We start from the raw sequence: 12,942 nt of genomic DNA on the forward strand, positions 1-12,942 counted from the left end.
AAAAAAAAAAAAAAAAATTAAAAAATAAAATAATAAATTTTTTTCCTCCCCCCCCCCCCCCATCCAAAAAATTTGTTCCCCTGGGAACTTCAAAATCGCCCCCAAAATGCAACCAAAAAAAAAAAAAAAACAACAACAAAAAAACTAAAAAACTTCTCCTAAAGTTTCCCGAAATTCCCAAAAATTCCTGAGATTCAACCCAAAATTCACCCCCCCCCCCGAATCCCCCAAATTCCCCCAAAATTCCCCAAAAATCCCCCAAAATTCCCCAAAATTCCGCCCAAAATCCTCCCAAAATTCCGCCCAAAATCCTCCAAACCCACCACGGGAAACAAGAAAAACTTCCCAAAATTCTCCCAAAAACTCCTCCTAAAATCCCCCCAAAAAATCCCCCCCAAAAATCCCCCCAAATTCCCCAAAAAAATCCCCTAAAATCCTCCCCAAAATTCCCCCAAATCCCCCCCAAATCGTCCCAAAATTCCCAAAAATTCCCCCAAAATCCCCCCCCCAAATCCTCCCCAAAACCCCCTAAAATCCCCAAATCCTCCCAAAATCCCCCAAATTTCCCCCAAAATCCCCTAAAATTCCCCAAGATCCCCCCCAAAAATTCCCCAAATCCCCCCAAATCTCCCCAAATCTCCCCAAATCTCCCCAAACCCCCCAAATCCCCCCCAAATCCCCCCCAAAAATTCCCCAAATCCCCCCAAATCCCCCCCAAATCCCCCAAATCCCCCCCAAATCTCCCCAAATCCCCCCAAATCCCCCCAAACCTCCCCAAATCCCCCCCAAATCTCCCCAAATCCCCCCCAAATCTCCCCCAAATCCCCCCCAAATCTCCCCAAATCTCCCCAAATCCCCCCAAATCTCCCCAAATCTCCCCAAATCCCCCCCAAATCTCCCCAAATCCCCCCAAATCCCCCCAAATCCCCCCCAAATCCTCCCCAAATCCCCCCCAAATCCCCCCAAATCCCCCCCAAATCCCCCCAAAATTCCCCAAATTCCCCTCCAGGATCCCCCAAACCCCCCCAGGGAGCCCCAAACCCACCCGAATTCCGCCCCCCCCCCCAAAAAAAAAACCCAAAAAACCAAAATCCCCAAAATTTTCCACCCCGGGAACCCCAAATTGGCTCCAAAATCGCCCCAAATTCCAACCGGGAACCCCAAAATTCCCCAAAATGGCCCCAAATCCTTCCCCCTGACCCCTCCCCCACCCCCGGTCTCTCCCAGTTCGTGGCTGTGGCGCTGCTGGTGGCACTGGGGACCCTGAGCCAGGGGCAGCCAATCGGGCCCCAGGGTGAGACTGGGGGGACTGGGATGGACTGGGATGGGATTGGGACAAACTGGGATGGACTGGGAGGGACTGGGAGGGGACTGGGATGGGATTGGGACAAACTGGGATGGACTGGGAGGGACTGGGAGGGGACTGGGATGGGACTGGGAGGGACTGGGAGGGACTGGGAGGGGACTGGGAGGGACTGGGAGGGACTGGGGGGAACTGGGATGGGACTGGGGGGGACTGGGAGGGACTGGGATGGGATTGGGACAAACTGGGATGGACTGGGAGGGACTGGGAGGGACTGGGATGGGACTGGGAGGGACTGGGAGGGACTGGGGGACTGGATGGGACTGGGGGGGACTGGGAGGGACTGGGATGGGATTGGGACAAACTGGGATGGACTGGGAGGGACTGGGAGGGACTGGGATGGACTGGGATGGGATTGGGACAAACTGGGATGGACTGGGAGAGACTGGGAGGGGACTGGGAGGGACTGGGATGGGACTGGGAGGGGATTGGGACAAACTGGAGGGACTGGGGGGGACTGGGAGGGACTGGGATGGGAGTGGGGGGTAGGGATCCCCCCTCCCCCCTCCCCCCCCCCGCCCACGACCGGAAGTGACCCCCTCTACCCCTCCCCCCACCTTTATAAAAACCACCCCCCACCCCCAATTTTTTTTTTTGTTTTTAATTTTTATTTTTTGTTCCCCTCCCCCACCCCTCCCCCCCCTCAAACCCCCCCCCCCAGCCCTCCCCCTCTGCCCGCCCCTCCCCCCCCGGGACTGCCAGGACGTGCACGCGGGGGGGGCTCGGGCAGACGGGGTTTACCTGGTGTCCCCCGGGGGGGAGGGGCGCCCCCCGTGCCCGTCTATTGCGACATGAGCACCGAGGGGCACGTCTGGACGGTACCGCCCCTCCCCCACCCCCCCTCCCCCACCCCCTTCCCCCCTCCCCCCCCACAAAAAAATCCCGATTTGAATCCCCCTCCCCCACCCCAAAAAAAAAAAAAAAAAAAATCCCCCGGATCGCCCCTCCCCCCCACTCCCAAAATCGCCCCTCCCCCATCCCCAAAATATCTCAGAGGTCGCCCCTCCCCCCCCACCCCCAAAAGCGCCCCTCCCCCGCCCCAACAATCATTCAGTCATTGCCCCTCCCCCACCCCCAAAATCACCCCCAAATCGCCCCTCCCCCCACTCCCCAAATAGCCCCTCCCCCTCTCCCAAATTGCCCCCAAATCTTCCCTCCCCCACCCCCAAAACCCCCCCTCCCCCACACCAAAATCTCTCAGAGATTGCCCCTCCCCCACTCCCCAAATCGCCCCACCACCCCTCCCCCACCCCATCTCCCCCTCCCCCAATTCCTTTTTTTTTATCGCCCCTCCCCCACTCCCCTCCCCCACCCCCGTCCTGCCCCTCCCCCCCAGGTGTTCCAGAAGCGATTCAACGGCTCCGTCAGCTTCTTCCGGGGCTGGAACGACTACAGGGCCGGCTTCGGCCGCGCCGACGGCGAGTACTGGCTGGGTACGCACCAGTACAAACCAGTATAAACCAGTATAAACCAGTACAGACCAGTACAGACCAGTACAGACCAGTATAGACCAGTATAGACCAGTACAGACCAGTACAGACCAGTACAAACCAGTATAAACCAGTACAGACCAGTACAGACCAGTACAGACCAGTACAGACCAGTATAGACCAGTATAGACCAGTACAGACCAGTACAGACCAGTACAGACCAGTATAGACCAGTATAGACCAGTACAGACCAGTACAGACCAGTACAGACCAGTATAAACCAGTACAGACCAGTACAGACCAGTACAGACCAGTATAAACCAGTACAGACCAGTATAGACCAGTATAGACCAGTACAGACCAGTACAGACCAGTACAGACCAGTATAAACCAGTACAGACCAGTACAGACCAGTATAAACCAGTACAGACCAGTACAGACCAGTACAGACCAGTATAAACCAGTACAGACCAGTATAGACCAGTACAGACCAGTACAGGCCAGTACAGACCAGTATAGACCAGTATAAACCAGTACAGACCAGTACAAACCAGTATAAACCAGTATAGACCAGTATAGACCAGTACAGACCAGTACAGACCAGTACAGACCAGTACAGACCAGTATAGACCAGTACAGACCAGTATAAACCAGTACAGACCAGTACAGACCAGTACAGACCAGTATAAACCAGTACAGACCAGTACAGACCAGTATAAACCAGTACAGACCAGTACAGACCAGTACAGACCAGTACAGACCGGTCTGGTACAGTGTAAACCACTATGGACCAGTACAGACCAGTATGGAATGAGTACAGGGCCGGCTTCGGCCGCGCCGACGGCGAGTACTGGCTGGGTACGCACCAGTACAAACCAGTATAAACCAGTACAGACCAGTACAGACCAGTACAGACCAGTACAGACCAGTATAGACCAGTATAGACCAGTACAGACCAGTACAGACCAGTACAGACCAGTATAAACCAGTACAGACCAGTACAGACCAGTATAAACCAGTACAGACCAGTACAGACCAGTACAGACCAGTATAAACCAGTACAGACCAGTATAGACCAGTACAGACCAGTACAGGCCAGTACAGACCAGTATAGACCAGTATAAACCAGTACAGACCAGTACAAACCAGTATAAACCAGTATAGACCAGTATAGACCAGTACAGACCAGTACAGACCAGTACAGACCAGTACAGACCAGTATAAACCAGTACAGACCAGTATAAACCAGTACAGACCAGTACAGACCAGTACAGACCAGTATAAACCAGTACAGACCAGTACAGACCAGTATAAACCAGTACAGACCAGTACAGACCAGTACAGACCAGTATAAACCAGTACAGACCAGTATAGACCAGTACAGACCAGTACAGGCCAGTACAGACCAGTATAGACCAGTATAAACCAGTACAGACCAGTACAAACCAGTATAAACCAGTATAGACCAGTATAGACCAGTACAGACCAGTACAGACCAGTACAGACCAGTACAGACCAGTATAAACCAGTACAGACCAGTATAAACCAGTACAGACCAGTACAGACCAGTACAGACCAGTACAGACCGGTCTGGTACAGTGTAAACCACTATGGACCAGTACAGACCAGTATGGAATGAGTACAGGGCCGGCTTCGGCCGCGCCGACGGCGAGTACTGGCTGGGTACGCACCAGTACAAACCAGTATAAACCAGTACAGACCAGTACAGACCAGTATAGACCAGTACAGACCAGTACAGACCAGTACAGACCAGTATAAACCAGTACAGACCAGTATAGACCAGTACAGACCAGTATAGACCAGTATGGACCAGTATAAATCAGTATAAACCAGTATAGACCTGTACGGACCAGTATGGACCAGTACGGACCAGTATGGACCACTATAAAGCAGTATGGACCGGTATAAACCAGTATAGACCAGTACGGACCAGTACGGACCGGTATGGAACAGAATGGTCACCCTGGACTGACCCTGAGTGACCCCTGAGTGACCCCTGACCCCTGAGTGACCCCAGTGGCCCCGGAGTGACCCCTGAGTGACCCCTGAGTGACCCCTGAGTGACCCCTGAGTGACCCCAGTGACCCTGAGTGACCCCTGACCCCTGACTGACCCCTGAGTGACCCCAGTGGCCCCGGAGTGACCCCTGAGTGACCCCTGAGTGACCCCTGACCCCTGAGTGACCCCAGTGGCCCCAGAGTGACCCCTGAGTGACCCCTGAGTGACCCCTGAGTGACCCCTGAGTGACCCCTGACCCCTGAGTGACCCCAGTCACCCCCAAGTGACCCCGGAGTGACCCCCGAGTGACCCCCAAGTGACCCCTGACCCCTGTGTGACCCCAGGCCTGCAGACCCTGGCCCTGCTGACCCTCCAGGCCCGTTACGAGCTGCGGGTGGAGCTCGAGGACTTTGAGAACAACTCGGCCGCCGCCACCTACGGCTCCTTCGCGCTGTCCCCGACCGCCGTCAGCGCCGAGGAGGACGGCTACGCCCTGCACGTGGCCGGCTTCGTGGACGGCGGCGCCGGTGAGGGTCAACGGCGGGGGGTCAGGGGTCAAGGTTGGCCATGGGGAGGTCAATGGGGGTCAATAGGGGTCAATGGGGGTCAATGGGGGTCAATGGAGGTCAATGGAGGTCAGTGGAGGTCAATGGAGGTCAATGGGGGTCAATGGAGGTCAATGGAGGTCAATGGGGGTCAAGGTTGGCCATGGGGAGGTCAATGGAGGTCAATGGAGGTCAATGGGGGTCAGTGGAGGTCAGTGGAGGTCAATGGTGGTCAATGGGGGTCAATGGAGGTCAATGGGGGTCAGTGGAGGTCAATGGGGGTCAGTGGAGGTCAGTGGAGGTCAATGGGGTTCAATGGGGGTCAATGGGGGTCAATGGAGGTCAATGGAGGTCAATGGAGGTCAATGGGGGTCAGTGGAGGTCAATGGGGGTCAATGGAGGTCAATGGGGGTCAATGGGGGTCAATGGGGGTCAATGGGGGTCAAGGTTGGCCATGGGGAGGTCAATGGAGGTCAATGGGGGTCAATGGAGGTCAATGGAGGTCAATGGGGGTCAGTGGAGGTCAATGGAGGTCAATGGGGGTCAATGGAGGTCAGTGGAGGTCAATGGAGGTCAATGGAGGTCAATGGAGGTCAATGGGGGTCAATGGAGGTCAATGGAGGTCAATGGAGGTCAATGGGGGTCAATGGAGGTCAATGGGGGTCAATGGGGGTCAATGGGGGTCAATGGAGGTCAATGGAGGTCAATGGAGGTCAATGGGGGTCAATGGAGGTCAATGGGGGTCAATGGGGGTCAAGGTTGGCCATGGGGAGGTCAATGGAGGTCAATGGGGGTCAATGGAGGTCAATGGGGGTCAATGGAGGTCAATGGGGGTCAATGGAGGTCAATGGGGGTCAATGGTGGTCAATGGGGGTCAGTGGAGGTCAATGGGGGTCAATGGGGGTCAATGGAGGTCAATGGAGGTCAATGGAGGTCAATGGGGGTCAGTGGAGGTCAATGGGGGTCAATGGAGGTCAATAGAGGTCAATGGAGGTCAATGGGGGTCAATGGAGGTCAATGGAGGTCAATGGAGGTCAATGGGGGTCAATGGAGGTCAATGGAGGTCAATGGAGGTCAATGGGGGTCAATGGTGGTCAATGGGGGTCAATGGAGGTCAATGGGGGTCAATGGAGGTCAATGGGGGTCAATGGAGGTCAATGGAGGTCAATGGGGGTCAATGGGGGTCAATGGGGGTCAATGGGGGTCAAGGTTGGCCATGGGGAGGTCAATGGAGGTCAATGGGGGTCAATGGAGGTCAATGGGGGTCAATGGAGGTCAATGGAGGTCAATGGGGGTCAATGGGGGTCAAGGTTGGCCATGGGGAGGTCAATGGAGGTCAATGGGGGTCAATGGAGGTCAATGGGGGTCAGTGGAGGTCAATGGAGGTCAATGGGGGTCAATGGAGGTCAATGGGGGTCAATGGGGGTCAAGGTTGGCCATGGGGAGGTCAATGGAGGTCAATGGGGGTCAATGGAGGTCAATGGGGGTCAATGAGGGTCAGTGGAGGTCCCTGTGGTCACTCAGGTGGTCCCTGTGGTCACTCAGGTGGTCACTCAGGTGGTCCCTGTGGTCACTCAGGTGGTCACTCAGGGGGTCACTCAGGTGGTCCCTGTGGTCACTCAGGTGGTCCCTGTGGTCACTCAGGTGGTCACTCTGGTCCCTGCGGTCCCTCTGTCCTTCCCCCGCGGTCTCACCTGTCCCCTCCCTGCCCAGGTGACTCCCTGAGCTACCACAACGGTCAGAAATTCTCCACCTTCGACCGCGACCAGGACCTGTTCGCCCAGAACTGCGCCGCGCTCTCCTCGGGCGCTTGGTGGTTCCGCAGCTGCCACTTCTCCAACCTCAACGGCTTCTACCTGGCCGGGCCTCACCTGTCCTACGCCAACGGCATCAACTGGGCCCAGTGGAAGGGCTTCTACTACTCGCTGAAACGCAGCGAGATGAAGATCCGGCGCCTCTGAGGGAGGGGGGGACACGCACCTGGGGGGAACCTGAACGCACCTGGATACACCTGGGACACGCCTGAGACACACCTGAGACGCGCCTGAGATAACTGAGACACGTGTGAGACACGCCTGGACACACCTGGACACACCTGGACATACCCAGATGTACCTGAGACATACCTGGACACACCTGAGACACACCTGGACACACCTGGACACACTTGGACAAACCCAGACATACCTGAGACACACCTGCAACACACCTAGACACACCTGGACATACCCAGACACACCTGAGACACACCTGGACACACCTGGGACATGCCTGAGATACCTGAGACACACCTGAGACACACCAGGACACACCTGGACATACCCAGATGTACCTGAGACATACCTGGACATACCTGAGACACACCTGGACACACCTGGACACACTTGGACAAACCCAGACATACCTGAGACACACCTGCAACACACCTAGACACACCTGGACATACCCAGACACACCTGAGACACTCCTGGACACACCCAGACACACCTGGACATGCCCAAAGACACCCAAGACACACCTGAGACACACCTGAGACACACCTGAGACACACCCAGACACACCCAGACATGCCCAGACACACCTGGACATGCCCAAACACACCCGAGACACACCCAGACACACCCAAGACGCACCTGAGACACACCTGAGACACACCTGAGACACACCAGGACACACCTGGACACACCCAGGACACACCCAGACACACCTGAGACACACCTGGGCACACCCAGGACACACCTGGACACACCTGAGACACACCTGAGACACACCTGAGACACACCCAGGACACACCCAGACACACCTGAGACACACCTGAGACACACCAGGACACACCCAGGACACACCTGGACACACCCAGACACACCTGAGACACACCTGAGACACACCTGAGACACACCAGGACACACCTGGACACACCCAGGACACACCCAGACACACCTGAGACACACCAGGACACACCCAGGACACACCTGGACACAAATGAGACACACCTGAGACACACCTGAGACACACCAGGACACACCCAGGACACACCTGGACACAAATGAGACACACCTGAGACACACCAGGACACACCCAGGACACACCTGGACACACCTGAGACACACCTGAGACACACCTGAGACACACCAGGACACACCTGGACACACCCAGGACACACCCAGACACACCTGAGACACACCAGGACACACCCAGGACACACCTGGACACACCTGAGACACACCTGAGACACACCTGGACACACCCAGGACACACCTGAGACACACCTGAGACACACCAGGACACACCTGGACACACCCAGGACACACCCAGACACACCTGAGACACACCTGAGACACACCAGGACACACCCAGGACACACCTGGACACACCTGAGACACACCTGAGACACACCAGGACACACCCAGGACACACCTGGACACAAATGAGACACACCTGAGACACACCAGGACACACCCAGGACACACCTGGACACACCTGAGACACACCTGAGACACACCTGAGACACACCAGGACACACCTGGACGTGCACAGCTGGACCAAAACCCACCTGGGCCACACCCACCTGGCCCCGCCCACCCCACCGTGCTCACCTGGCCCCGCCCACCCCGCGCTGACCCCTCCCCCAATAAAGCTCCGCCCTCCTTCGCTCCGCGGGGCTGGAAACGAATTTTTGGGGGAGGGGGGTGGGGGAGGGGATTTGGGGAAATTTTGGGGAATTTTGGGGAATTTCGGGGAATTTCGGGATCCTTTTTTTTTTTTTTTTGGATCCTTTTCCCAAATTTTTTTTTTTTGCCCCAATTTTGGTTTTTCCCAATCCCCGCAAATTATTTTTTCTTTTTTTTTAAATTTCTCCTTTTTTCTTTTTTTTTTTTTCAAATTCCCAAAAAATTCCCCAAAATTTCCCCCAAAATTCCCCAAATGCTCAGAACCCGTCAAAAGAATCCCCAAAATCCGCCCCAAATCCCCCAAAAAATTCCTCTAAAAATCCCCCCCAAAAAAGAAAAAAAAAATCCCCCAAAAAAGAAATCCCCCAAAATCCCCAAAATCTGCCCCAAATTTTGCCCCATGATCCCCCAAATTTGCCCCAAAAATCCCCCAAAATCTCCCCAAAAATCCGCCCCCAAAAAATTCCCCCAAATCATCCAAACAATCCCCAAAAAAATCCTCCCCCCAAAAAAACCCCAAAATTTACCCCAAAATTTCCCAAAAATCCCCAAAATTCCCCCAAAAATCCCCCCAAAAATCCCCAAAATTCCCCCAAAACTCCCCCCAAAAAATCCCCAAAATTTCCCCAAAAAATCCCCCAAAAATCCCCAAAATTTCCCAAAAATCCCCCCAAAAATCCCCAAAAATCCCCAAAATTCCCCAAAAAATCCCACCAAAAATCCCCAAATTTTCCAAAAAATCCCCCAAAATCCCCAAAAAAACCCCAAAAATCCCCCCAAAGATCCCCAAAATTCCCCCAAAAAAATCCCCCCAAAAATCCCCAAAAGTCCCCAAAAAATCCCCCCAAAAATCCCCAAAAATCCCCAAAAATCCCCATAAAAAATCCCAAAAAATCCCCAAAAAATCCCCAAAAATCCCCAAAATTCCCCAAAAAATCTCGAATCTCGCCCCTCCCCCCACCCGCGAAGGGGGCGTGGCCTGTGAGGGGCGTGGCCTCTTTTTTGGGGGGGGTCACATCCTGCCCCTCCCCCACCCCCACTCAGTGACCCCGAAAGGCCCCGAGATGGTGAGGGGGGAAGGGGGGAGGGGAAATTTGGGGAGATTTTGGGGGGATTTGGGGAAATTTGGGGGAATTTGGGGAAATTTGGGGGAAAATTTGGGAAATTTGGGGGAAATTTGGGGGGGATTTGGGGAGAAATTTGGGGAATTTTGGGGGAAATTTGGGGGAATTTGGGGAAATTTGGGGAAAATCGGGAAATTTGGGGGAGATTTGAGGGGGAATTTGGGGAAATTTCAGGAAATTTTGGGAAATTTGGGGGAATTTGGGGGAAATTTGGGGGAATTTGGGGGAGATTTTGGGGGAATTTGGGGGAATTTGGGGGAAATTGGGGGAAATTTGGGGGAAATTTGGGGAATTTTGGGGAATTTGGGGGAAATTTGGGGGAAATTTGGCGAAATTGGGGGAAATTTGGGGGAAATTTCGGGAACTTTGGGGGAAATTTGGGGGAATTTGGGGGAGATTTTTGGGGAAATTGGGGAAATTTTGGGGAATTTGGGGGAAATTTGGGGAAATTTGGGGAAATTCGGGAAATTTGGGGAAATTCGGGAAATTTGGGGGAAATTTGGGAGAACTTTTGGGGAAATTTGGGGGGAATTTGGGGAAATTTGGGGGAATTTGGGGGAAATTTTGGAGATTTGGGGAGATTTTGGGGGGATTTGGGGGAAATTTTGTGGGAAATTTGTGGGAAATTTTGGGGAAATTTTGGGGAAATTTGGGGAGATTTTGGGACTTTTTTTTTTTTTTTTTTCGGGGGGGGGGAAATTCCGGGGGGGATTTGGGGAGAAATTCGAGCGGAATTCGGAAAAATTTGGGGACATTTTTTGGGAACACTTTGGGGACATTTTGGGGACAATTTGGGGACATTTTGGGGACGTTTTTTAGGACATTTTTTGGGGGGGGGGGTTTTGGGGACATTTTTTGGGTTGGGGACCCCTCCCCCCTCCCCCTCCCTTCCCCCAACCTCCCAAAATTTGTCACCTCCCCCTCCCCCCTTCCGGTGTCACCTCTGTCCCCGGCGCTGTCGCTGTCACCTCCCGAGGCCACATCCTGTGAGTCACCCACGGGGCCCCCAAAAAATGTCCCCAAAAAATGTCCCCAAAAAATGTCCCCAAAATGTCCCCAAAAAATGGCTCCAAAAAAATGGCTCCAAAAAATGGCTCCAAAATGTCCCCAAAAAAATGGCTCCAAAATGGATCCAAAAAATGGCTCCAAAAAAAGTCCCAAAAAATGGCTCCAAAAAAACGGCCCCAAAATGAATCCAAAAAATGGCCCCAAAAAATGTCCCAAAAAATCCCCCAAAAATCCCCCAAAAATCCCCAAAAAAATCCCTAAAAAAATCCCTAAAAAATCCCCATAAAATCTCCAAAAAAATCCCACAAGAAATCCCAAAAAATCCCCAATAAATCCCCAAAAATCCCCAAAAAATCCCTAAAAAATCCCCAAAAAATCCTCAAACCATCCCAAAAAAAATCCCCAAAAAATCCCCAAAAAATCCCCAAAAATCCCCAAAAAATCCCAAAAATCCCCAAAAAAATCCCTAAAAAATCCCCATAAAATCTCCAAAAAATCCCTAAAAAATCCCCAAAAAATCCCCAAAAATCCCCAAAAAATCCTCTAAAAACCCCTAAAAACCCCCCAAAAAATCCCTAAAAAATCCCCAAAAAATTCCTCAAGAAATCCCCAAAAAATCCCCAATAAATCCCCAGAAAATCCCCAAAAAATCCCAAAAATCCCCCAAAAAAATCCCTAAAAAATCCCCATAAAATCTCCAAAAAATCCCCAAAAAATCCCCAAAAAATCCCCAAAAAATCCCCATAAATTCCTCTAAAAACCCCTAAAAACCCCCCAAAAAATCCCTAAAAAATCCCCAAAAAATTCCTCAAGAAATCCCCAAAAAATCCCCAAAAAATCCCCATAAAATCCCCAAAAAATCCTCTAAAAAGCCCTAAAAACCCCCCAAAAAATCCCTAAGAAATCCCCAAAAAATCCTCAAAAACCCCCCAAAACCCCCCAAACCCCCCAAAAAAACCCCCAAAAAATCCCCAAAAAATCCCCAAAAAATCCCCATAAAATCCCCAAAAAATCCCCAAAAAATCCCCAAAAAATCCTCTAGAAACCCCTAAAAATCCCCAAAAAAATCCCTAAAAACCCCCCAAAAAATCCCTAAAAACCCCCCAAAAAATCCCTAAAAACCCCCCAAAAAATCCCTAAAAAATCCCCAAAAAATTCCTCAAGAAATCCCCAAAAAATCCCCAATAAATCCCCAGAAAATCCCCAAAAAATCCCAAAAATCCCCCAAAAAAATCCCTAAAAAATCCCCATAAAATCTCCAAAAAATCCCCAAAAAATCCCCAAAAAATCCCCATAAATTCCTCTAAAAACCCCTAAAAACCCCCCAAAAAATCCCTAAAAAATCCCCAAAAAATTCCTCAAGAAATCCCCAAAAAATCCCCAATAAATCCCCATAAAATCCCCAAAAAATCCCAAAAATCCCCCAAAAAAATCCCTAAAAAAATCCCCATAAAATCTCCAAAAAATCCCCAAAAAATCCTCTAAAAACCCCTAAAAACCCCCCAAAAATCCCTAAAAAATCCCCATAAAATCTCCAAAAACCCCCAAAAAAATCCCTAAGAAATCCCCAAAAATCCCCAAAAAATCCTCTAAAAACCCCAAAAATCCCCCCAAAACCCCCCAACCCCCCCCAATAAACCCCCACTAAATCCCCCCCAAATAAACCCCATTTCCTCCCTCCAGCTCTTCCTCCTCCTCCTCCTCCTCCTCCTCCCCGTGACCACCTCCTCCCCTCCCCCCGGTTGCCGTCGTGCTCGCGGCTCCTCCTGCTCCTCCGTCCCG

General features: G+C 52.3%; 1 protein-coding gene across 1 annotated transcript in view; it reads left to right on the forward strand.

Moving 5' to 3' along the window:
• Window positions 1-7,318, forward strand: part of MFAP4 (microfibril associated protein 4) — an 8,300-nt gene extending 982 nt beyond the window's left edge. Inside the window, 6 exon segments of the mRNA XM_062512343.1 lie at window positions 1,228-1,294; window positions 2,052-2,116; window positions 2,119-2,181; window positions 2,700-2,796; window positions 5,157-5,339; window positions 7,071-7,318. Coding sequence (XP_062368327.1) covers window positions 1,228-1,294; window positions 2,052-2,116; window positions 2,119-2,181; window positions 2,700-2,796; window positions 5,157-5,339; window positions 7,071-7,318 — 723 coding nt within the window.
• The last annotated feature ends 5,624 nt before the right edge of the window (window positions 7,319-12,942 follow it).

This window comes from Cinclus cinclus, chromosome 36 (genome assembly GCF_963662255.1).
Source record: "Cinclus cinclus chromosome 36, bCinCin1.1, whole genome shotgun sequence".
Classification (NCBI taxonomy): domain Eukaryota; kingdom Metazoa; phylum Chordata; class Aves; order Passeriformes; family Cinclidae; genus Cinclus; species Cinclus cinclus.